Raw genomic sequence first — 25,397 nt, forward strand, 5'->3', positions numbered from 1 at the left:
CACCTAGCATAGGGATCACATCTCACCAGGACAGGCACACAGGGCTATTAGGGCCCATTCACTCACAGCTGCTGCAAACCTCTCCTTTCACTTGGGATAAAGTGCATAACGTACTTCGCCACATCTTTGGGCGATTTGCGCTTTGCACATTGTCCCATGGGGAAGGAGAGGTTTGTTCTATAAAAGGTAAAAAAAACTAAACAAAAAAAAAAAATACCGGTAAGTAAAAAAGTTTAAAAAAAGTTTCTATGTTCTGTTCAACAGTTAATAAAGTTATTGCTTTGCGGCCTGGTTTTTTCTTTTTTGTTTTGTTTTTTTTACCTTTCAGGTGGACCAACCGATCGACTAGCTGCAGCACTGATGTGCATTCGGACAGAAGCATTGCGCTGCTGTCAGATTACACGCAAGTCGGTGTATGCGGCGCTGCAAGACGAGATTTCTCCTCTGCAGTAAAAGATACGTTTGCCGAGGCATATGAGCTGAGGAGGTGGCGGTGTTCATATACTTTGGCAAACACTTTGTATATATAAAAAAAAAAATCCCGGCAATGATTTATTCATCCACATCGATTGATGTGAATGGAGAAATCTGGTTTGCCAGGGCATACGAGCTGAAGTGGGTATGGATGTTGGGCGGAGCTCCTATGTCCTGGCAGACGCCTTTCCCCTCCTTTTTCTTTTTTTGGCAGAGATTTTTTCATCCACATTGATCGATGCGAATGAAGAAATCTGTGCCGTTCATTTTTTTCTTTCAGCCCAGAGGCTGAACGGAAAAAAAAAATCTCATTACCCGTATGCTCAATATAAGGAGAATAGCAGAAACTCCTAATGCTGGGCATACATGTAATGATTGCGGAGACCCTCAAATGCCAGGGCAGTACAAACACCCCACAAATAACACCATTTTGGAAAGAAGACACCCCAAGGTATTCGCTGAGGGGCATATTGAGTCCATGAAAGATTGAAATTTTTGTCCCAAGTTAGCGGAAAGGGAGACTTTGTGAGAACAAAATCAAAAAAATCTATTTCCGCTAACTTGTGCCAAAATTTTTTTTTTCAATGAACTCGCCATGCCCCTCATTGAATACCTTGGGGTGTCTTCTTTCCAAAATGGGGTCACATGTGGGGTATTTATACTGCCCTGGCATTTTAGGGGCCCCAAAGCGTGAGAAGAAGTCTGGTATCCAAATGTCTAAAAATGCCCTCCTAAAAGGAATTTGGGCACCTTTGCCCACCTAGGCTGCAAAAAAGTGTCACACATGTGGTATCTCCGTATTCAGCAGAAGTTGGGGAATATGTTTTGGGGTGTCATTTTACATATACCCATGCTGGGTGAGATAAATATCTTGGTCAAATGCCAACTTTGTATAAAAAAATGGGAAAAGTTGTCTTTTGCCAAGATATTTCTCTCACCCAGCATGGGTATATGTAAAATGACACCCCAAAACACATTCCCCACCTTCTCCTGAGTACGGAGATACCAGATGTGTGACACTTTTTTGCAGCCTAGGTGGGCAAAGGGGCCCACATTCCAAAGAGCACCTTTCGGATTTCACAGGTCATTTACCTACTTACCAGACATTAGGGCCCCTGGAAAATGCCAGGGCAGTATAACTACCCCACAAGTGACCCCATTTTGGAAAGAAGACACCCCAAGGTATTCCGTGAGGGGCATGGCAAGTTCCTAGAATTTTTTATTTTTTGTCACAAGTTAGTGGAAAATTATGATTTTTTTTTTTTTTTTTTTTCATACAAAGTCTCATATTCCACTAACTTGTGACAAAAAATAAAAATTTCCATGAACTCACTATGCCCATCAGCGAATACCTTGGGGTCTCTTCTTTCCAAAATGGGGTCACTTGTGGGGTAGTTATACTGCCCTGGCATTCTAGGGGCCCAAATGTGTGGTAAGGAGTTTGAAATCAAATTCTGAAAAAAATGACCTGTCAAATCCGAAAGGTGCTCTTTGGAATATGGGCCCCTTTGCCCACCTAGGCTGCAAAAAAGTGTCACACATCTGGTATCTCCGTACTCAGGAGAAGGTGGGGAATGTGTTTTGGGGTGTCATTTTACATATACCCATGCTGGGTGAGAGAAATATCTTGGCAAAAGACAACTTTTCCCAATTTTTTATACAAAGTTGGCATTTGACCAAGATATTTATCTCACCCAGCATGGGTATATGTAAAAAGACACCCCAAAACACATTCCTCAACTTCTCCTGAGTACGGGGATACCAGATGTGTGACACTTTTTTGCAGCCTAGGTGGGCAAAGGGGCCCACATTCCAAAGAGCACCTTTTGGATTTCATAGGTCATTTTTTACTGAATTTGATTTCAAACTCCTTACCACACATTTGGGCCCCTAGAATGCCAGGGCAGTATAACTACCCCACAAGTGACCCCATTTTGGAAAGAAGAGACCCCAAGGTATTCGCTGATGGGCATAGTGAGTTCATGGAAGTTTTTATTTTTTGTCACAAGTTAGTGGAATATGAGACTTTGTATGAAAAAAAAAAAAAAAAAAAAAAAAAAAAAATCATTTTCCACTAACTTGTGACAAAAAATAAAAAAATTCTAGGAACTCGCCATGCCGCTCACGGAATACCTTGGGGTGTCTTCTTTCCAAAATGGGGTCACTTGTGGGGTAGTTATACTGCCCTGGCATTCTAGGGGCCCAAATATGTGGTAAGGAGTTTGAAATCAAATTCTGAAAAAAATGACCTGTCAAATCCGAAAGGTGCTCTTTGGAATATGGGCCCCTTTGCCCACCTAGGCTGCAAAAAAGTGTCACACATCTGGTATCTCCGTACTCAGGAGAAGGTGGGGAATGTGTTTTGGGGTGTAATTTTATATATACCCATGCTGGGTGAGATAAATATCTTGGTCAAATGCCAACTTTGTATAAAAAAATGGGAAAAGTTGTCTTTTGCCAAGATATTTCTCTCACCCAGCATGGGTATATATAAAATGACACCCCAAAACACATTCCCCACCTTCTCCTGAGTACGGAGATACCAGATGTGTGACACTTTTTTGCAGCCTAGGTGGGCAAAGGGGCCCATATTCCAAAGAGCACCTTTCGGATTTGACAGGTCATTTTTTTCAGAATTTGATTTCAAACTCCTTACCACACATTTGGGCCCCTAGAATGCCAGGGCAGTATAACTACCCCACAAGTGACCCCATTTTGGAAAGAAGAGACCCCAAGGTATTTCGTGATGGGCATAGTGAGTTCATAGAAGTTTTTATTTTTTGTCACAAGTTAGTGGAATATGAGACTTTGTAAGAAAAAAAAAAAAAAAAATCATCATTTTCCGCTAACTTGTGACAAAAAATAAAAAGTTCGATGAACTCACTATGCCCATCAGCGAATACCTTAGGGTGTGTACTTTCCGAAATGGGGTCATTTGTGGGGTGTTTGTACTGTCTGGGCATTGTAGAACCTCAGGAAACATGACAGGTGCTCAGAAAGTCAGAGCTGCTTCAAAAAGCGGAAATTCACATTTTTGTACCATAGTTTGTAAACGCTATAACTTTTACCCAAACCATTTTTTTTTTACCCAAACATTTTTTTTTTATCAAAGACATGTAGAACTATAAATTTAGAGCAAAATTTCTATATGGATCTCGTTTTTTTTGCAAAATTTTACAACTGAAAGTGAAAAATGTCATTTTTTTGCAAAAAAATCGTTAAATTTCGATTAATAACAAAAAAAGTAAAAATGTCAGCAGCAATGAAATACCACCAAATGAAAGCTCTATTAGTGAGAAGAAAAGGAGGTAAAATTCATTTGGGTGGTAAGTTGCATGACCGAGCAATAAACGGTGAAAGTAGTGTAGGTCAGAAGTGTAAAAAGTGGCCTGGTCTTTCAGGGTGTTTAAGCACTGGGGGCTGAAGTGGTTAAGCTCTGAGGATTAAATATATGAAGAGAGACTTCTGACCTACTATTTTTCAATTTTTTTTAACAACTTCTATTTCATTTACTATCTATTTTATTTCTTATTTTTTCTATTCTGATTTCTATAGTTTTTTGGATCTATATCATATATATCTTAATAAATTCTGAGTATATCGAACCACTATTGTTACTGTTCCATTGCTGCCACCTAGAGACGGTTGTTATAATTACCACCTATGAAAATCACTACTCCCTGTTGAACTAATACAGGGAGCACTGAGACTACTACTGTCAATACCATTACTATTACCAAATTCCGTGGTTCTATCACGAGGATTTATAACAGATCCACATTCCCTATTGTGGCACAGATATCCTATTGTTATTGACACTAGCACTCACCCTATCTTCTGGTTTTAACATATACCTGTGAACATTTATGTAATTACTAGAGTTGAGCGAACACCTGGATGTTCGGGTTCGAGAAGTTCAGCCGAACTTCCCGGAAATGTTCGGGTTCGGGATCCGAACCCGATCCGAACTTCGTCCCGAACCCGAACCCCATTGAAGTCAATGGGGACCCGAACTTTTGGGCACTAAAAAGGCTGTAAAACAGCCCAGGAAAGAGCTAGAGGGCTGCAAAAGGCAGCAACATGTAGGTAAATCCCCTGCAAACAAATGTGGATAGGGAAATGAATTAAAATAAAAAAAATAAAAATGAACCAATATCAATTGGACAGAGGTCCCATAGCAGAGAATCTGGCTTCACATCAGCAGAGAATCAGTCTCTTCATGCCATAGCAAAGAATCTGGCTTCACGTCAGCAGAGAATCAGTCTCTTCATGCCATAGCAGAGAATCTGGCTTCACGTCACCCACCACTGGAACAGGCCACTGTCACACATTTAGGCCCCGGCACCCAGACAGAGGAGAGCGGTCCCGTAACAGAGAATCTGGCCTTATGTCAGCGCAGAATCTGTCTTCATGTCATAGCAGAGAATCAGGCTTCACGTCACCCACCACTGGAACAGGCCACTGTCACACATTTAGGCCCAGTCACCCAGGCAGAGGAGAGAGGTCCCGTAACAGAGAATCTGGCCTTATGTCAGCGCAGAATCTGTCTTCATGTCATAGCAGAGAATCAGGCTTCACGTCACCCACCACTGGAACAGGCCACTGTCACACATTTAGGTCCAGGCACCCAGACAGAGGAGAGCGGTCCCGTAACAGAGAATCTGGCCTTATGTCAGCGCAGAATCTGTCTTCATGTCATAGCAGAGAATCAGGCTTCACGTCACCCACCACTGGAACAGGCCACTGTCACACATTTAGGACCCGGCACCCAGACAGAGGAGAGGTTCATTCAACTTTGGGTTGCCCCGCAATATAATGGTAAAATGAAATTAAAAATAGTATTGAATGAGGAAGTGCCCTGGAGTAGAATAATATATTGTTAAGGGGAGGTAGTTAATATCTAATCTGCACAAGGGATGGACAGGTCCTGTGGGATCCATGCCTGGTTCATTTTTATGAACGTCAGCTTGTCCACATTGGCTGTAGACAGGCGGCTGCGTTTGTCTGTAATGACGCCCCCTGCCGTACTGAATACACGTTCAGACAAAACGCTGGCCGCCGGGCAGGCCAGCACCTCCAAGGCATAACAGGCTAGCTCTGGCCACGTGGACAATTTGGAGACCCAGAAGTTGAATGGGGCCGAACCATCAGTCAGTACGTGGAGGGGTGTGCACAGGTACTGTTCCACCATGTTAGTGAAATGTTGCCTCCTGCTAAGACGTTCCGTATCAGGTGGTGGTGCAGTTAGCTGTGGCGTGGTGACAAAACTTTTCCACATCTCTGCCATGCTAACCCTGCCCTCAGAGGAGCTGGGCGTGACACAGCTGCGTTGGCGACCTCTTGCTCCTCCTCTGCCTTCGCCTTGGGCTTCCACTGGTTCCCCTGTGACATTTGGGAATGCTCTCAGTAGCGCGTCTACCAACGTGCGCTTGTACTAGCGCATCTTCCTATCACGCTCCAGTGTAGGAAGTAAGGTGGGCACATTGTCTTTGTACCGAAGATCCAGCAGGGTGGCAACCCAGTAGTCCGCACACGTTAAAATGTGGGCAACTCTGCTGTCGTTGCGCAGGCACTGCAGCATGTAGTCGCTCATGTGTGCCAGGCTGCCCAGAGGCAAAGACAAGCTGTCCTCTGTGGGAGGCGTATCGTCATCGTCCTGTGTTTCCCCCCAGCCACGCACCAGTGATGGGCCCGAGCTGCTTTGGGTGCCACCCCGCTGTGAACATGCTTCATCCTCATCCTCCTCCACCTCCTCCTCATCCTCGTCCTCCTCCAGTAGTGGGCCCTGTCTGGCCACATTTGTACCTGGCCTCTGGTGTTGCAAAAAACCTCCCTCTGAGTCACTTCGAAGAGACTGGCCTGAAAGTGCTAAAAATGACCCCTCTTCCTCCTCGGCCACCTCCTCTTCCATCATCGCCCTAAGTGTTTTCTCAAGGAGACATAGAAGTGGTATTGTAACGCTGATAACGGCGTCATCGCCACTGGCCATGTTGGTGGAGTACTCGAAACAGCGCAACAGGGCACACAGGTCTCGCATGGAGGCCCAGTCATTGGTGGTGAAGTGGGTCTGATCCGCAGTGCGACTGACCCGTGCGTGCTGCAGCTGAAACTCCACTATGTCCTGCTGCTGCTCGCACAGTCTGTCCAGCATATGCAAGGTGGAGTTCCACCTGGTGGGCACGTCGCATATGAGGCGGTGAGCGGGAAGGCCGAAGTTACGCTGTAGCGCAGACAGGCGAGCAGCGGCAGGGTGTGAACGCCGGAAGCGCGAACAGACGGCCCGCACTTTATGCAGCAGCTCTGACATGTCGGGGTAGTTGCGAATGAACTTCTGCACCACCAAATTCAGCACATGCGCCAGGCAAGGGATGTGCGTCAAACCGGCTAGTCCCAGAGCTGCAATGAGATTTCGCCCATTATCGCACACCACCAGGCCGGGCTTGAGGCTCACCGGCAGCAACCACTCGTCGGTCTGTTGTTCTATACCCCGCCACAACTCCTGTGCGGTGTGGGGCCTGTCCCCCAAACATATGAGTTTCAGAATGGCCTGCTGACGTTTACCCCGGGCTGTGCTGAAGTTGGTGGTGAAGGTGGGTGGCTGACTGGATGAGCAGGTGGAAGAAGAGGAGGAGGAAGCTGAGTAGGAGACAGGAGGCAAAGAATGTTGCCCTGCGATCCTTGGCGGTGGAAGGACGTGCGCCAAATAGCTCTCTGCCTGGGGCCCAGCCGCCACTACATTTACCCAGTGTGCAGTTAGGGAGATATAGAGTCCCTGGCCGTGCTTACTGGTCCACGTATCTGTGGTTAGGTGGACCTTGCCACAGATGGCGTTGAGCAGTGCACACTTGATTTTATCGGACACTTGTTTGTGCAGGGAAGGCACGGCTCTCTTGGAGAAGTAGCGGCTGGGAACAACATACTGTGGGACAGCAAGTGACATGAGCTGTTTGAAGCTGTGTGTGTCCACCAGCCTAAATGACAGCATTTCATAGGCCAGTAGTTTAGAAATGCTGGCATTCAGGGCCAGGGATCGAGGGTGGCTAGGTGAGAATTTACGCTTTCTCTCAAATGTTTGTGAGATGGAGAGCTGAACGCTGCCGTGTGACATGGTTGAGATGCTTGGTGACGCAGGTGGTGGTGTTGGTGGTACATCCCATGTTTGCTGGGCGGCAGGTGCCAACGTTCCTCCAGAGGCGGAGGAAGAGGCCGAGGCAGCAGCAGCAGAAGAGGCCGAGGCGGCAGCAGCAGAAGAGGTAGCAGGGGGAGCCTGAGTGACTTCCTTGTTTTTAAGTTCATGCTTTGCATGCAGGTGCCTGGTCATGCAGGTTGTGCTAAGGTTCAGAACGTTAATGCCTCGCTTCAGGCTCTGATGGCACAGCGTGCAAACCACTCGGGTCTTGTCGTCAGCACATTGTTTGAAGAAGTGCCATGCCAGGGAACTCCTTGAAGCTGCCTTTGGGGTGCTCGGTCCCAGATGGCGGCGGTCAGTAGCAGGCGGAGTCTTTTGGCGGCGGGTGTTCTGATTTTGCCCACTGCTCCCTCTTTTGCTACGCTGTTGGCTCGGTCTCACCACTGCCTCTTCCTCCGAACTGTGAAAGTCAGTGGCACGACCTTCATTCCATGTGGGGTCTAGGACCTAATCGCCCCCTGCATCGTCTTCCACCCAGTCTTGATCCCTGACCTCCTGTTCAGTCTGCACACTGCAGAAAGACGCAGCAGTTGGCACCTGTGTTTCGTCATCATCAGAGACGTGCTGAGGTGGTATTCCCATGTCCTCATCATCAGGAAAAATAAGTGGTTGTGCGTTAGTGCATTCTATCTCTTCCACCCCTGGGGAAGGGCTAGGTGGATGCCCTTGGGAAACCCTGGCAGCAGAGTCTTCAAACAGCATAAGAGACTGCTGCATAACTTGAGGCTCAGACAGTTTCCCTGATATGCATGGGGGTGATGTGACAGACCGATGGGCTTGGTTTTCATGCGCCATCTGTGCGCTTTCTGCAGAAGACTGGGTGGGAGATAATGTGAATGTGCTGGATCCACTGTCGGCCACCCAATTGACTAATGCCTGTACCTGCTCAGGCCTTACCATCCTTAGAACGGCATTGGGCCCCACCAAATATCGCTGTAAATTCTGCTGGCTACTGGGACCTGAGGTAGTTGGTTCACTAGGACGTGTGGCTGTGGCAGAACGGCCACGTCCTCTCCCAGCACCATAGGGTCCACTAACACCACCACGACCATGTCCACGTCCGCGTCCCTTATTAGATGTTTTCCTCATTGTTCCCGTTCACCACAATTTTGAGAATGGCAAATTTGGGAATGCTTTTTCAACCCAGAACAAAAAGTCTGCTTTTACGGTCACTACAAATAACTTGACCAGCTAAAACTGTGCAGATTTGGTTGAATAGAGATGTGAGACCTGTTTTTTTTTGCGCTGTGTGACAGTTATAGGTTTAATCACAGAATAACACTTCTACCAGCACGCTAGCGTGTGTCTTAGGTTTTTCTGAATGACACTATCAATACCTTCAATGTAAGATTTTCTTTTTGCGATAGATTTCAAGTAGGCCTCAAATACCACAAACTAGTTATTTTCAGAATGGCAAATTTGGGAATGCTTTTTCAACCCAGAACAAAAAGTCTGCTTTTACGGTCACTACAAATAACTTGACCAGCTAAAACTGTGCAGATTTGGTTGAATAGAAATGTCAGGTCTATTTTTTAGGCGCTGGGTGACAGGCTCAACTTGCCCCTGATGTAATATATGGCCAAAAAATAACCACACTGTTGATGGTTAAATGCACTTGGGTGACACAGGCTCAGCCTGCAGCTGATGTAGTATATGGCCAAAAAATAACCAGACTGTTGATGGTTAAATGCACTTCGGTGACACAGGCTCAGCCTGCAGCTGATGTAGGATATAGCACAAAATAACCACACTATCGATGGTTAAATACACTTGGTGATAGCTCGTGCTGGCGCACCACAAGTCACAAAATGGCCGCCGATCACCCCAGAAAAAAAGTGATCTAAAAACGCTCTGGGCAGCCTCAAAAAAGTGAGCAAGTCAATAATAGCACTTCAATGATCCACAGCTGCAGATCGATCACAGAATGAAGTCTTTTGGAGGAGTTAACCTGCCTAATCTCGCCCTAACGTCGCAGCTGCAACCTCTCCCTATACTGATCATAGCAGAGTGACGTGCGGCGCTACGCGACTCCAGCTTAAATAGAGGCTGGGTCACATGGTGCACTGGCCAATCACAGCCATGCCAATAGTAGGCATGGCTGTGATGGCCTCTTGGGCCAAGTAGTATGACGCTTGTTGATTGGCTGCTTTGCAGCCTTTCAAAAAGCGCCGAACACCGAACCCGGACTTTTACGAAAATGTTCGGGTTCGGGTCCGTGTCACGGACACCCCAAAATTCGGTACGAACCCGAACTATACAGTTCGGGTTCGCTCATCCCTAGTAATTACGTGTGCAAATAAATAATATTTTAACCTTGAAGCCATGCGACATCAGATATTAGTGTGCCATCCATTTCCTATCTCCATTTGCTTTTTTAATAATATGTAGGGGACGGGTACACCTAGGATAGAGCACCTATACCCAATAGCCTGAAGTAGGTGAGCCGCTGACTCTTAATTTGATTTACCATAATTGGCATAGTTTCATTTCGAAAGGTCAGAACTATAAAAAAAATCATGTTATTTATCCTGAATGGTAAACACATCAGAAAAAAAAAAGCCAAAGGCCAGAATTAAATTTTTTGTCATCTCGGCCTGCCAAAATTTTTTAACAAGATGTGATCAAAGAAAAGTCATATGTACCCCAAATAGTAACAATAAAAACAACAGCTTATCCCACACAAAAACAAGCCCTCCCACAGCTACTTTAATGGAAAAATAAAAAAAAATGTATTGCAGTAGAATATGGTGACCCACAGAAACTTTTTCCCCCAAAAGTTTAGAATTCTGTTTTTAAAAGTAGTAGAACATAAAACTATATACATTTTTTATTGCCGTACTAACCAGCAGAAGAATATGAACATGTCACTTTTACTGCACAGTGAATCCACAGCGTCTGATCGGCAGAGGTCCAAATGCTGGGGCTGCCCGGATCACTAGAATGAAGGCGATGGTCTCACATACACACTGCTACTCCATTCAACTCTACTGGGGTGATTGTGGATAGCTGAGCACTCAAATGGAGGAACATCTAGTGACTGGCTGGAGCTCTGCTGATCAGACACTTGTTATAATGGGACAACCCCTTTAAGGCTAGGTCTACACGACGACATTTGTCGCGCAACATTTTGTTGCACCAATGTCGCGCAACAATTTTTATAATGGCAGTCTATGGTGTCGCACTGCAACATGCTGCGACTGCGGCACAACAGTCGCAGAAAATCCATTCGAGATGGATTTTTCTGCGACTCTCGCGTCGCATGTTGCAGTGCGACACCATAGACTGCCATTATAAAAATTGTTGCGTGACGTTGGTGCAACAAAATGTTGCAGTGTAGTTGTGCCCTGTCACGCAACAAATGTCGTTGTGTAGACCTAGCCTAAAAGGTACAACTCTTCCCGCACATAGACAAGCCCAAATACAGCTATGTAGATGGAAAAGCTTATAGATCATTGGAGGCAGGGTGAATTGGAGGCAGGGTGAAAAATTTGAAAATTGCCTGCAGTGCCAAGGGGTTAAACATTAGAATATATAATAGAAATTAGTGTATCATACCTTTAATATTACACTGAAGTTACTTTGCAAAGACTTGTTGATTCCATTCTCATACAACTTCTTCTGTATATGACTTTCAGCTGAATCCCTAATAACTCCTGACTGGTATCCCAAGAGTGACTTCAGCATCATCTGGAAAGGGTCGGCTATAAGAACAGTATAGTAAGAGGCTGCATTTGTATAGTATACAAAAATGTGAATTCCCAAATACATCAGCAGCTGCACAAATCTCTGACAGTTCCATAACGTGTGTCTGGACTGCCGCCATCCTGGTCGGAGGACATGAGATTAGCTCTTTACTAATTGTGACTGTTTAGTTTATTATCATTATATCTTTTAGTAACATGGATAGTGGTGTAGCACGATGTAAAATAACTGCTAGTATATGAGATTATGTGTGTTCTCCTCCTGGGGTCTTCTTTCATCTTTCGTGAAACTCATTGTTAACAATAGGTTTGTACATTTCAATAATATTTTTGACAAATTTTAATTGATTGGCTCTTATTTGCAGGGCTGAGTCGATAAGCCAAAGTTCTGACTCAGACTCGCGCATTTTATGACACCACTTGGAACCGAAACAGAGTTCGGTAAAAGGTTTTTAACAATAGAAATTAAATTCTGAAGTTATTACCCAAAGTCCCGCGAGACTTCGCAAAGTTATAACTTCGGCTCATAGGAGCCAATACACTAATACTGTACGGAGCGCTCGCTCCGTACAGTATTCTAACAAAGTTTTATGCGAATCGATTTAGGATATTTCATCCGAAGTCGATTCGCTCATCCCTAATGAGAATCATATGCTAAAGTCTAATTGGGAATAAAAGAAACATTTAAAAAGTGTAGCTGATATATTCAGTGCTGACATAAAAGGGTTGTCTGGGAATAAGTCACTTTTCCAAAGTGACGCAGCCTGCCTCCGTTATGGAAAGATTCATACTTACCTGCTACCCATAGCTCCGGTCCTGCGCACTGGCTCCCATGTGTATATCTTCCGATCCGTAGCTTCTTTATTTCCTCTCCGGTATGGTTGTGATCATCAGCTTCAGTGGTGACATGTCCACAAGAGACACATCACTGCTGAAGCCAGTTATTGGCTGCAGCATAGCAGATGATCATGCCTGTGACAGGGATGAATTAAACAAGCCGCAGACCAGAAGACGGACACATGGGAGCTGCCACACAGGACCAGAGCAGTGGGAAGCAGGTAGGATTCTTTTCATAGTAGAGGCAGGCTGCGGGCTCCAGTGAAAAGTTACTTAGTCCCAGACAACCCCTTTAATGCAGTCTTCCTGTTCTGACTAGTAGTTCTGAGACGACTGCAGTCATGCCCAGTAGTGAACTTCCTTGTCTGGTCTTTAGAGGAGGAACCTAACTGAGCACGTGCAGCACAGTTTCAGGCATTGTAACTAAGGGCCTTGAAGCAGTATGAAGATACATAGTATAAAAGACAGGAGAGAACACAGAAAAGGTGAAAAACTGATTATCTATCACCACTAGAACACCCTGCTTATCACTATTTATAGTATAAGGGACAGGAGAGAATACAGGAGTGGTGAGAACTGATTTTCTATCATCACTAGAACACTCTGCTTATCACTATTTATAGTATAAGGGACAGGAGAGAACACAGGAGTGGTGAGAACCGATTATCTATCACCACTTGAACACCCTACTTATCACTGTTTATAGCAGGGAAGCTCAACCTGCGGCCCTCCAGCTGTTGCAAAACTACAATTCCCAGCATGCCAAGACAGCCTTTAGCTATCAGCTTACAGCAGGGCATGGTGGGAGTTGTAGTTTTACAATAGCTGGAGGGCCGGAGGTTGAGCATCCCTGGTTTATAGTATAAGGACACTAGAGATAAGAACTGATTCTCTATCACCACTAGAACACCCTGCTTATCACTGGTTATAGTATAAGGGACAGGAGAGAACACAGAAGAGGTGAGAACTGATTCTCTATCACCACTAGAACACGCTACTTATTACTGTTTTTTTTTTTTATAAATAAGGGCCTTAGATTTATAGAACATAAAATATATTTATGATTAACATTACTAAACTTTTCTATATTTATATGAAAGTTAATAAATTAGTTACACAGTATTAATAGCAGATAATATTTTTTAAGCAGGAGTCAGATTCAGTACATTTCTACTGACTCCCAAAACTAGTTTTGATTCCGATTCCACAGTCCGGTGTAATAGTATAACTTGTTAAAATGAGTCAGTCTGCAGTCAACTCATATAGCATGGCCTAGACCTGAAATAAATGTATCTTTGCAGCTGAGGGCAGGATTAGTTTATGGATAAGTTGCCTCTGCATGTAAACAGGAGTGTTCTCATTCATTGACAACAAGCACAACACTCATTTTAACGGTGACTACACATTATTTACATAAAACTGGAAAACTCCTTTAAGGTAGATACGTTGGAGTTTTTCTGTCCGGATTTGCGGCGATCCACAAACTGCAGAAAAAAAATCAACATGGAAATTGACATGCTGTGCGGAATTTAAATCAATTTTTTATGCTGATTTTCACAGCAGATTTCCTTCCTTTTCTCAGGCAGCAGGTGATGTGGATTCTGCTACAGATCTGCAGTAAGATCAGCAACTCATTTTTTTATGCTATGCATGGAGGTACTGTTAAATGGATGAAATATATGAAAGGTTTTGTGTACTCACATGTCTTGTTGGGGTTAATGTGTTGTCTTAAAAGATCCAATGAACCAAGACTCACTACAAGCCGTCTACCAAACCAGAAGGAAGCCACAGGGCCATACTTCTCATGTAAATTCACCAGGAACTCATGTAGACTCCCTTTGTTCACAATGTCCTGCAGATTTCCATCCCTAAAACGGAAACAAAAGGCTGGTAAAGAAGAAGCAAGGAAAATGCTATCTCATAACGTAATACTACTGAAAAGGGTAATCCAGGCTTTTAGCATTGATTGGCACCCACGCCGATCAGCTGTTTCAAAGTAGCTCCGGCACAGGAATTACATCGGAGCTCCATCCACTGTGTAGTGGGGGACGCTCTTGAACCCCATGCTGCTCCCACTGAAGTGAACAGGAGCAACGCTGCAGCTACATGATCCTTCAGCAGGACAGAGCCGTGTAGTTCCGACCCTGGAGCCAAGATGAATCGGCTTGAGCAGTGGCGGTATGGGATGTTGTATCCACACCAATCTTATAGTCATAGCGTATCCTGAAGATAGACCATCAATATTAAACTCTTGGAATACCCCTTTAAGGGATTGTAGTGTTCACCATCATGAGTTGGGGCATCTCCATAACTTCTTTGGTGATGGTTTGTGTTCCCATCATGACTGCATCCCATCCAGTATCAACCCTGGAACTAGGCTGGGAGCGTCCAGCTCTACCTGTCACATTGATCACTGGTAGCAGAGGTCAATGCAGAAATAGAACGTAAATCTGATAAACTGCTCACGTGTTGACTGCCAGCACAAGGTCTACAATATAAATACAGTTAAGTAGTATCAATTAGTATTGTAGGGTTTTATCTGCCTATTACATTTACACACGGCTTCATTGGGAAAGTGTAATATGTTAAGGTCTCTTCAGGTGGTGCCAGTTTTGCACTTAGAGGACCTGTCACCTCCCCCGACATGTCGGTTTTGTCTACTACTTGCTTCCTCAAGTAATAATTCTCGTGGATCTAGTTTTCTTATCCGTGATGTGCCATTCCTTTATTATTCTTGCTAGAAGTTCTGAAGTACCAGCATTCCAGACGGGTGTTACAAGTTGGGAGGTGTCCCTGCACAGTGTGACATTATCCACTTACTAAAAATAGTGGTAGGTTGTGGTGGCTCACTAGCAAGTAGTTAAGGTATGGTGCTGCAAGCTCATATAGAGGGAATCACCCCACCCTCTCTTAAAGGCAAATGTAGTAATAGAGTAATGAGCGAGCACTCATACACTTGGCAACCAAATTGACATGTGCAGAAAATATTTATTATATCCCCATAAAATACAAGTAATAAAATTTATAAGAACAATGTAGCAATAATATACAACATTACAGTCACATATTGTGGTAGATATGATCAACACTATATTCATATGACTCAATAGTGTCGATAAATTCAATAATATATATCACACCAAGAAACTTCAAGTATATGCTGTTATTTGGGAAGAGGGGGTATTATCTTCTAGCGCTCTATCCCAATTTGGGAAACTGAATGTCACTGAAAATGTTGTAGGTGTATTCACTGGGAGCGCAACATGTTCATAAAGTGTCCACAGGAATCCTGATAATGTGAAAAGTCTCTTATAGCTGATCCTTTTAAGCTCGATATGAGCTTTGGATTGGAGAAAACTTTAAATCGATGTTTGGCTTACCGTCTAGCGTCTGCTGTCTCCCTATTGCTTCAATGGAGCTTTAAATATTTGCCGGCTTATTCAGTCGCTCCATACAGCAAGCTGGTTTAAATTTCGCAGGAGTTCCAAAGATCGCAGGAGTTGCCACTCTGTTCCGCAATTTCCTTTGGTGCAGCTTTCGACGATAAGAATAGTTAATCCTTTACTGTAGAGATTTTCTTCTGTATGGCCATACAGTATTATCGGAGGCTTTTCAATGCAGGTACATCACTTGTTTCACCATACGCGTTACGGGTAGATTCACTCTCCCTTCCTCAGTGACTTGACCACTGAGGAAGGGAGAGTGAATCTACTCGTAACGCGTATGGTGAAACAAGTGATGTACCTGCATTGAAAAGCCTCCGATAATACTGTATGGCCATACAGAAGAAAATCTCTACAGTAAAGGATTAACTATTCTTATCGTCGAAAGCTGCACCAAAGGAAATTGCGGAACAGAGTGGCAACTCCTGCGATCTTTGGAACTCCTGCGAAATTTAAACCAGCTTACTGTATGGAGCGACTGAATAAGCCGGCAAATATTTAAAGCTCCATTGAAGCAATAGGGAGACAGCAGACGCTAGACGGTAAGCCAAACATCGATTTAAAGTTTTCTCCAATCCAAAGCTCATATCGAGCTTAAAAGGATCAGCTATAAGAGACTTTTCACATTATCAGGATTCCTGTGGACACTTTATGAACATGTTGCGCTCCCAGTGAATACACCTACAACATTTTTAGTGACATTCAGTTTCCCAAATTGGGATAGAGCTCTAGAAGAGAATACCCCCTCTTCCCAAATAACAGCATATACTTGAAGTTTCTTGGTGTGATATATATTATTGAATTTATCGACACTATTGAGTCATATGAATATAGTGTTGATCATATCTACCACAATATGTGACTGTAATGTTGTATATTATTGCTACATTGTTCTTATAAATTTTATTACTTGTATTTTATGGGGATATAATAAATATTTTCTGCACATGTCAATTTGGTTGCCAAGTGTATGAGTGCTCGCTCATTACTCTATTACTACATTATCCACTTACTGCTGCCAGTGTCAGACTGTGTAGGGACACTCCCCAATTGGTAACACCCAGCTGGATCTTCGTTGCGGACTGCTAGCAATTCATTCATAACTTCTAACAGGAATAATAAAGGAATGGCGCAAAACAGTCATAAGAATATATGCTCCACAATGATTATATGGGAAATACAAGAAGCTACTAAAACAGACATGTCAGGAGAGTAGACAGGTCCTCTACTATTTCTGAGCGGTCTCCTAGACCAAAGTAAGGGCTCTTTCACACTTGCGTTGTTCTGTTCCGGCATAGAGTTCCGTCGTCGGGGCTCTATGCCGGAAGAATCTTGATCAGGATTATCCCAAAGCATTTTGAATGGAGAGAAATCCGTTCAGGATGCATCAGGATGTCTTCAGTTCCGGACCGGAACGTTTTTTGGCCGGAGAAAATACTGCAGCATGCTGCGCTTTTTGCTCCGGTCAAAAATCCTGAACACTTGCCACAAGGCCGGATCCGGAATTAATGCCCATTGAAAGGCATTGATCCGGATCCGGCCTTAAGCTAAACTTCGTTTCGGCGTATTACCGGATCCGACGTTTAGCTTTTTCTGAATGGTTACCATGGCTGCCAGGACGCTAAAGTCCTGTTTGCCATGGTAAAGTGTAGTGGGGAGCGGGGGAGCAGTATACTTACCGTCCGTGCGGCTCCCGGGGTGCTTCAGAGTGATGTCAGGGCGCCCCAGAGTGATGTCAGGGCGCCCCAGGCGCATGGATGACGTGATCGCATGGATCACGTCATCCATGCGCATGGGGCGCTCTGACGTCATTCTGGAGCGCCCCGGGAGCCGCACGGACGGTAAGTATACCGCTCCCCCGCTCCTACTATGGCAACCAGGACTTTAATAGCGTCCTGGCTGCCATAGTAACACTGAACGCATTTTGAAGACGGATCCGGCTTCAAATGCTTTCAGTTCACTTGCGGTGTTACGAATCCGGCGGGCACTTCCGGCAAATGGAGTACACGACGGATCCGGAAAACGCAAGTGTGAAAGAGGCCTAAGATAAGTCCAGCCCTCATATAGCAATTAAATAGGTATTCTGGTTACATCTGGGGCTCCTATACAAATTAATGGAGCAGCTGCACACATTCCAACTCAGGGAGGGCTCCATGGAGTTTGGGGTTCCTGTTCTCGTGATCGATGGGGGTCCCATTGCTAGGAACCCCTCCGATCTTATTGTTTTTCCCATAGCTTGTGGATAGGGGATAACTTTTGTAACCGGAACACCACTTTGAAAATCAGATGAAGAGGAAACTAAAGTTGTTTTCCAGCCCAAAAAAAAAACTGGCGAGATTGGCTCAGAATGGGTTAGAAAAATAAAAGAACCAATAAATACTCATCTCACTGACCTCCACCGCCCAGGTCCCCATTTCCTAGTCCCGTGTCAACCCCCAGGAAATCCTCATTCAGCCAATTAGTGGCCCTGGCGGTGCCTCAGTCAATGATTGGGCGCTGTCTGTGTGACTATCTGGAAGTAGAGACCTGCGGAGACCTGGGCAGTGGTGGAATGGAAGTGGGGAGGAGATCAGTGACGTGAGTTCTGGTCCTTTTAGGTTTTTAACCCCCTATGAACCTGCTGTCATCAATTTTCCTATTGGCCAGTGTTTAGTCTGGGTGATGTACACTGTAAACTTAGACTGAAATCTGAAATAACACAATGCAGCTGCCCAGGGATACTGTAAGGGGAATACATGACATTACTCACTTCTCCTCTGTGGGGGCAAGTCCAGGTATACCACATGCTTGTCTAGATGACTGAAAAAGAAAAACACGGAATTAATAAAATGCAAGGTATTAACGAGATATCTGAGCGGAGGTCAGTAAGTGATTGAATTAGTCTTAATGCACAAGGAATTTCAGCAACAAAGCAGTTAAGCAAAACAAGGCGAGGAACATCTGCACATTCTGCGCGGCCACAAAGTAAGTCCCCCGCAGGGACCATGGCAGAAGTCACCCCCTGAGATCCAGCCACAGAGGCCAGATATAACAAAATCTCATCTACACGTTGCTGAGATTTTCTGTGCAAAAACCAACCTGCAGTACAGATTTTTAAATCCGCAGCTTATCACTTTCAGAAGCGCAATTTTCACCCCTTTCATTGAATAGGGCTCCATTCACACATCCGCAATTTCGTTCCGCATTTTGCGGACTTATTCAACACGGAATTGCGGATCCGCACTTCCGTTCCGCAAAAAAATAGAACATGTCCTATTCTTGTCTGCAATTGCGGACAAGAACAGGCATGTTCTATTAGTGCCGGCAAAATGCGGAACGCACATTGCCGCTTTCCGTGTTTTGCGGACGTGTGAATGGAGCCTAAGGGTGAAATCCCCAGCAAAATCTTAATGTTATAAACGTGGATTTGCCTGTAGAAATCAGCCCCATGTGCAGCTTCCCTTAAACTAAATTCACATGACTGACCGTGAAAAAAAAGTTAAAACTGGCAAAACGGTCCATTTTTAATGGATGCCTTTCTAAAACTGCCATTAAAAATGGGCCCCTTGCATTGTATGGGGCTGTCTGTGAAAATGTTATTCTCAAGTCATTAAAAAAAATAAAGTAAATAAAAAAATAATCAGAGAACAATTAACTGCATTAGTTCCGAAAATGGTCACGTGAATGTAGCCATAGGGAGCATTGTATGTATTTTGTGGTCTGCAAAACGTGGATCCGCAAAAAATATGGATGACGTCCGTGTTGCATCAGTTTTTTTTTTTTTTTTTTTGCTGACCCATGTAACAATGCCTATCCCTTGTGCGCAAAATGTTTGTCTTTTGTGCGGAACGGACATACGGATGCAGACGAAACCCTACTGAAACCAATGGGTCCAGGTGCGATCTGCAAAAAAATGCGGATCAGATGCAGAGCAAAAATACAGTTGTGTGAATGGGGCCTTACTGTAACATGAATAACTGGGGTTAACTTAAATGTCATAATTGATATTTTATGCCCAGAGATATACCAAGACTGGCAGATCCATCCGCCTGTCTTAATCTCCCTGCGCTGGCGTGAGATGCGCCTGATTTGTTAAGAGGCAGAAGCGCATTCCTGCCCTGCTGTGCGCCAGAAACTAGTGTTGAGCAAACTTGTGTTTTAAGTTCGGCGTCTAAAGTTCGGGTTATCGAAGTATCCCGTTATGGATTCCGCTACCATGGATCATAACGGAATTTAGAATCCATAACGGGATACTTCGATAACCTGAACTCGAACTTTAGACGCCGAACTTAAAACACAAGTTCGCTCATCCACTACCAGAAACTGAAGTCTACGCCAGCTACAGGCTGGTGTAGACTTCAGCTACAACTTCTGCCACTTTCTGGCGAAAGTTATAGTAAATGGTGCGGCACAAAGCCACGACCCCTTCCACTAAGCCACACTTCAGAAAAGTGCAGAGAAAAGTCGCAAAATCTGCATGCATTACACTTTTTGCCCGATTTTACGCTATATATTGCAAAGGGAGAAATCTAAAATAAATACCTGCACAGATAATTGACATGCTGCAAAATCTACACCGGAGGTCAGGAAACTTTTTTGCAATTTTAAAAATCTCATCTGCTTAGCCAATACTGCATGGTGACTATGTAGGACCTGAAGCCTGCACTGCTGGAGGACTATCCATTAGGATACCAGTGTTGGGGCCTAAGGCTGGGTTCACACGAGCGTGTCCGGATTAGGTCCGGATGCGTCCCGGTGTGTTGCGGCAAAACCGCGCGAGTAGGAATGCAATTGCAGTCAGTTTTGACTGCAATTGCGTTCCGATGTTCAGTTTTTATCGCGCGGGTGCAATGTTTTGTCTGGTACCCAGACCCGAACTTCTTCACAGAAGTTCAGGTTTGGGTTAGTTGTAGTGTAGATTGTATTACTTTCCCTTATAACATGGTTATAAGGGAAAATAATAGCATTCTGAATACAGAATGCATAGTACAATAGGGCTGGAGGGGTTTAAAAAAATAAACTCATTAACTCACCTTCTCCTCTTGATCTCGAAGTTCCCGGTCTCTTCTTTACTTGAGTTGTGGGCTAAAGGACCTTTGAGTTGAGTTTACTGATGAGTTGTGGGCTAAAGGACCTTTGGTGACGTCAGATCTCATGCTCCAATCACATGGTCCATCACCGTGGTGATGTACCATGTGATTGGAGCATGAGATCTGACGTCACCAAAAGTCCTTTAGCCCACAACTCATCAGTAAACTCAACTCAAAGGTCCTTTAGCCCACAACTCAAGTAAAGAAGAGACCGGGAACTTTGAGATCAAGAGGAGAAGGTGAGTTAATGAGTTTATTTTTTTAAACCCCTCCAGCCCTATTGTACTATACATTCTGTATTCAGAATGCTATTATTTTCCCTTATAACCATGTTATAAGGGAAAGTAATACAGTTTATAGACTGTCACCTAGCAACCATGCGTGAAAATCGCACCGCATCTGCACTTGCTTGCGGATGCTTGCGATTTTCACGCCCCCCTATTCACTTCTATGGGGCCTGCGTTGCGTGAAAAACGCAGAATATAGAGCATGCTGCGATTTTCACGCAACGCATAAGTGATGCGTGAAAATCATCGCTCATCTGAACAGCCCCATAGAAATGAATGGGTCCAGATTCAGTGCGGGTGCAATGCGTTCACCTACCGCATTGCACCCGCGCGGAAATTTCGCCCGTGTGAACGCAGCCTAAAGGGGAGGAAACCAAAGAACTTGGGGGACTGACCTGTAACAAAGAGTAGATGACTATTTACCTGACAGATCTCACGCTGCTGTTCCAGTTCTCCTAGCAGGTTCTGTTTTCCCAGTTGCAGCAATGACGTCACGTTGACAACATGTGACCACTGCAGCCAATGATCGCCACCTCTTCAGTGCGCCGCTGAGGCCTATGACTGGCTGCAGTGGTCACACATTGTCGATGTGATGTCACCAATGCAGTTGGGAAAACAGAACTTGCTGGGAGAACCAGAGTGGTGGTGCAAGATCTGTTAGGTAAGTAATCATCTTTTCTTTATTACAGGTCAATCCCCTGTGTTGTCAGGTTTCTTCTTCAAACCGGACATCCCCTTTACCAAGATAACACATGTAGGCCTAAAGCCTTATTCACAGTCATGTTTGATCAGCGATTTCCTTCAGTGATTGTGAGCCAAAACCAGGTGCTGTAACAGGTGCAGATCTTCCCATTATACCTTATCTCTGTGTAGCCTCCACTCCGGGTTTTGGCTCTGATGGAAATTACTGATCAAACACTGATGTGTGAAAGCGGCATTAAGCCTAGTTTATACTTTAGGCTGGATTCAAATAACAGTTTCATTTTCCATTGTTCTGATCTGTCAGAAGAACTAAAAAAAAAAAAGAAGAAAAAAAAGGGATCCTGTAAAAAAAAATCCAAACAAACAGGTCCTGCACAACAGTAATGCACATTTGGAATCCATTTCCGTCTTTTTTAGGTGTGAAAAAAATTAAAATAAATATTGCATGCAAGACTTTCCGTATAAAACCCCCCCCCCCCCCTAAGACAGAAGTGGCTCAAACGGAAAATGAAATGGTGATTTGAATCCAGCCTTAGGCAAAAAAAAAAAAAACGCTAGCTCCAGATGTTACAATGATGTCTGTGGGAAATATTAAACACAGCACAAACAAGTGTTTTTCTGGTAATTTTGCACATTTTTGGTAAAATTGCAGCATGCCCTGGGTGTGGCTTATTTTCCGGCGGATTTGTCTCAGACATGCATTGGTTTTTTTTTGTCCTGCTTGAAAAAACTCAAGTGGCAGTATGTGTTTTTTTTTTTTGCCAATGCATTTTTCCCATACTGCTCTAACTGCAAGTGAAATCAGAGCAGACTACTTTTCTATATAGAAATGTACAGCATGCAAAAAAAGGGGCATTAAAAAAATAAGGGCAAGTCCCTAAACACAATATTTGTTCAGAAAATCCAGGAGAAATGCCTCAAAAACCGCTGCACAACCAGGCATTTTTGGGCAAAAAAAAATGAAATGTCAAAAATGTAGTGTGGAAGCCCTCGAATTACCACAATGAATGAAGCAGCGCTCCAATAGCTTCCAGCCAAGTGAAAACGTCTCCACTGAAAGCTGAAACATCGGGCGACGTGAATTAGGAAAGGGCTGCACAGTGACTTCAGTTGCAACTAAGGCTACTTTCACACTAGCGTTCGGGGTTCCGCTTGGGAGCTCCGTTTGAAGGGTCTCACAAGCGGCCCCGAACGGATCCGTAGAGCCCCAATGCATTCTGAGTGGATGCCGATCTGCTCAGAATGCATCAGTCTGGCAGCGTTCAGCCTCCGTTCCGCTCCGCCTGGCTGGCTGTGCGGAGCCAAACGGATCCGTCCAGACTTACAATGTAAGTCAATGGGGACGGATCTGTTTGAAGTTGACACAATATGGTGCAATTTCAAACGGATCCGTCCCCCATTGACTTTCAATGCAAAGTCTGGACGGATCCGTCTGAACAACTTTCACACTTAGATTTTTTTGTGAAATAGAATGCAGACTGATCCCTTCTGAACGGATACCATCGTTTGCATTATAGGTGCCGATCCGTCTGTGCAGACACCAGACGGATCCGCTCCGAACGCAAGTGTGAAAGTAGCCTAAGGCTGCAGTAAACAATTATTTTAGAAATAGCGTATTCGACCGATTTTTTTTTATCAGCGTGACCTTGGCTTCCCGCAGAGCCCTCTCATGTTCCTCCCGGATCCGGGCAGGGGGCAAGCCGACCCCGTCCTCTTCATCCTGCAGCCCAGGACCAAAGGCGGTGCGCTGCGGGGGCTGCTGGAAGAACACTCCACACTGAAAGGCAGCAGACTGCCGACCGGCATGGCAGCTGGACGTGCACAAAGTTTCCCTCAGAGGAGTGCAGCAAGGTGCAGGGCGGCCGGTGACCACGGAGCGGTGAGTAATAGCAAGCGCCTCACTCCCGCTCCGTGGTCACATGACACAAATGAATCCTCGATGAGAAAAATTTGCAGCGAGGTTTTTTTGTGTCGAATTACTCGATTCAATCGAGTAATCGTTTCAGCCCTAGTTGCGACTATTTTCAATTTACAATTTGGCTGTAAAAATAAAATAAAACAGAAAAATTGCAAGTTCTGCATTGCAAGTCTATGATGTCAACCTTGTGTGCGATCAAAAATCCAGCAGGGCTGAACACTCACTGCAAAAAAAACATAAGGTACCAAGAAGGAGTTGTTGGAATCTAATGAAACCTTCCACGAGCGAATTAAATGATGTAAGGGCCCTTTCACACCTGCGTTCTTTTCTTCCGGCATAGAGTTCCGTCGTCGGGGCTCTATGCCGGAAGAATCCTGATCAGTTTTATCCCAATGCATTCTGAATGGAGAGAAATCCGTTCAGGATGCATCAGGATGTCTTCAGTTCCGGACCAGAACGTTTTTTGTCCGGAGAAAATACCGCAGCATGCTGCACTTTTTGCTCCGGCCAAATATCCTGAACACTTGCCACAAGGCCGGATCCGGAATTAATGCCCATTGAAAGGCATTAATCCGGATCCGGCCTTAAGCTAAACGTCGTTTCGGCGCATTACCGGATCAGACGTTTAGCTTTTTCTGAATGGTTACCATGGCTGCCAGGATGCTAAAGTCCTGGCAGCCATGGTAAAGTGTAGTGGGGAGCGGGGGAGCAGTATACTTGCCGTCCGTGCGGCTCCCGAGGCGCTCCAGAGTGACGTCAGGGCGCCCCACGCGCATGGATGACGTGATCGCATGGCACGTCATCCATGCGCATGGGGCGCTCTGACGTCATTCTGGAGCGCCCCGGGAGTCGCACGGACTGTAAGTATACTGCTCCCCCGCTCCCCACTACTACTATGGCAACCAGGACTTTAATAGCGTCCTGGGTGCCATAGTAACACTGAACGCATTTTGAACACCCGCGTCTGGATGGTGGACAACAAAACTGCGGGAGCTGCTCGTGCTTGCTGGCGGATCAAACGATCCTCTGTGCTGGCGCTCAGTCTGAGTCGCCATGTGTGCGTGCCCTCATGTAAACACTGCTCCCAACCCTCCTAACAGCTAGGTCAGAACGGCCTAGATGGTCGGCAATTGTTTTTTAGAAAAGACCATCCTGCTTCTCTCAGTCCAATGATGCATACCCTCTCAAAGTAACTTTGCAAAATGTCTGAGCGTCATAGAGCCATGCCTAACAGTCAATACTCTCACCAAGAGGTACACTGCCCAAAGGTAGCCCCTGAGAGCCTTTCTATGGGGCAGCAAGGGAAGCACTTTTACACCCTCTTGTGGCAAGACCCAGCGTCTAATCAGTCCACACATCAGCCCGAGACACGTCTAGGAGTGCGATTTGGAGGTCGCCTATCACAACATGACGACGATGGCTGCTCTGTATATTTCTAGATCAGTATGGCGCTTCTTCCATTCATTTACAACTTCCAATGATCCGGTACCAGAGGCATTCGGAATTATTACAATGTCATCGCTAGTCTAAGATGCAGGACTATAGGAACCAGCACAACTGCTAAGGACTGGGCCACCTGGTCCCTGGTGCTACGGATGAAGTGTGCTGAAGCCAGGCTGCCACCCACACCTGTATTCTGCTGAGGGCTCGGGGAGGGAAGCTGATTCCCGGTAATAGCCATTTATCTAGCAGGGTAAAGCTGGCACTGTGGCCCCCTGGTAGAAGATGTGGCCCCAAGGTGACATGGAAACATGTAATGAGCCAGGAACTAGTGTAT

At 45.0% G+C, this 25,397-nt stretch overlaps 1 protein-coding gene across 1 annotated transcript in view; it reads right to left on the reverse strand.

Annotated features, from left to right (window-relative positions):
• LOC121007707 (cytochrome P450 20A1) overlaps positions 1–25,397 on the reverse strand; it is an 87,211-nt gene that overhangs the window by 61,647 nt on the left and 167 nt on the right. Inside the window, exons 2-4 of the mRNA XM_040439829.1 lie at positions 18,394–18,443; positions 13,903–14,069; positions 11,219–11,364 (exon numbers count right to left, since the gene is read on the reverse strand). Of these exons, the coding sequence (XP_040295763.1) occupies positions 11,219–11,364; positions 13,903–14,069; positions 18,394–18,443 (363 nt within the window). The remainder of the gene's footprint in view (positions 1–11,218; positions 11,365–13,902; positions 14,070–18,393; positions 18,444–25,397) is intronic.

This window comes from Bufo bufo, chromosome 7 (assembly GCF_905171765.1).
Source record: "Bufo bufo chromosome 7, aBufBuf1.1, whole genome shotgun sequence".
Taxonomy (NCBI): domain Eukaryota; kingdom Metazoa; phylum Chordata; class Amphibia; order Anura; family Bufonidae; genus Bufo; species Bufo bufo.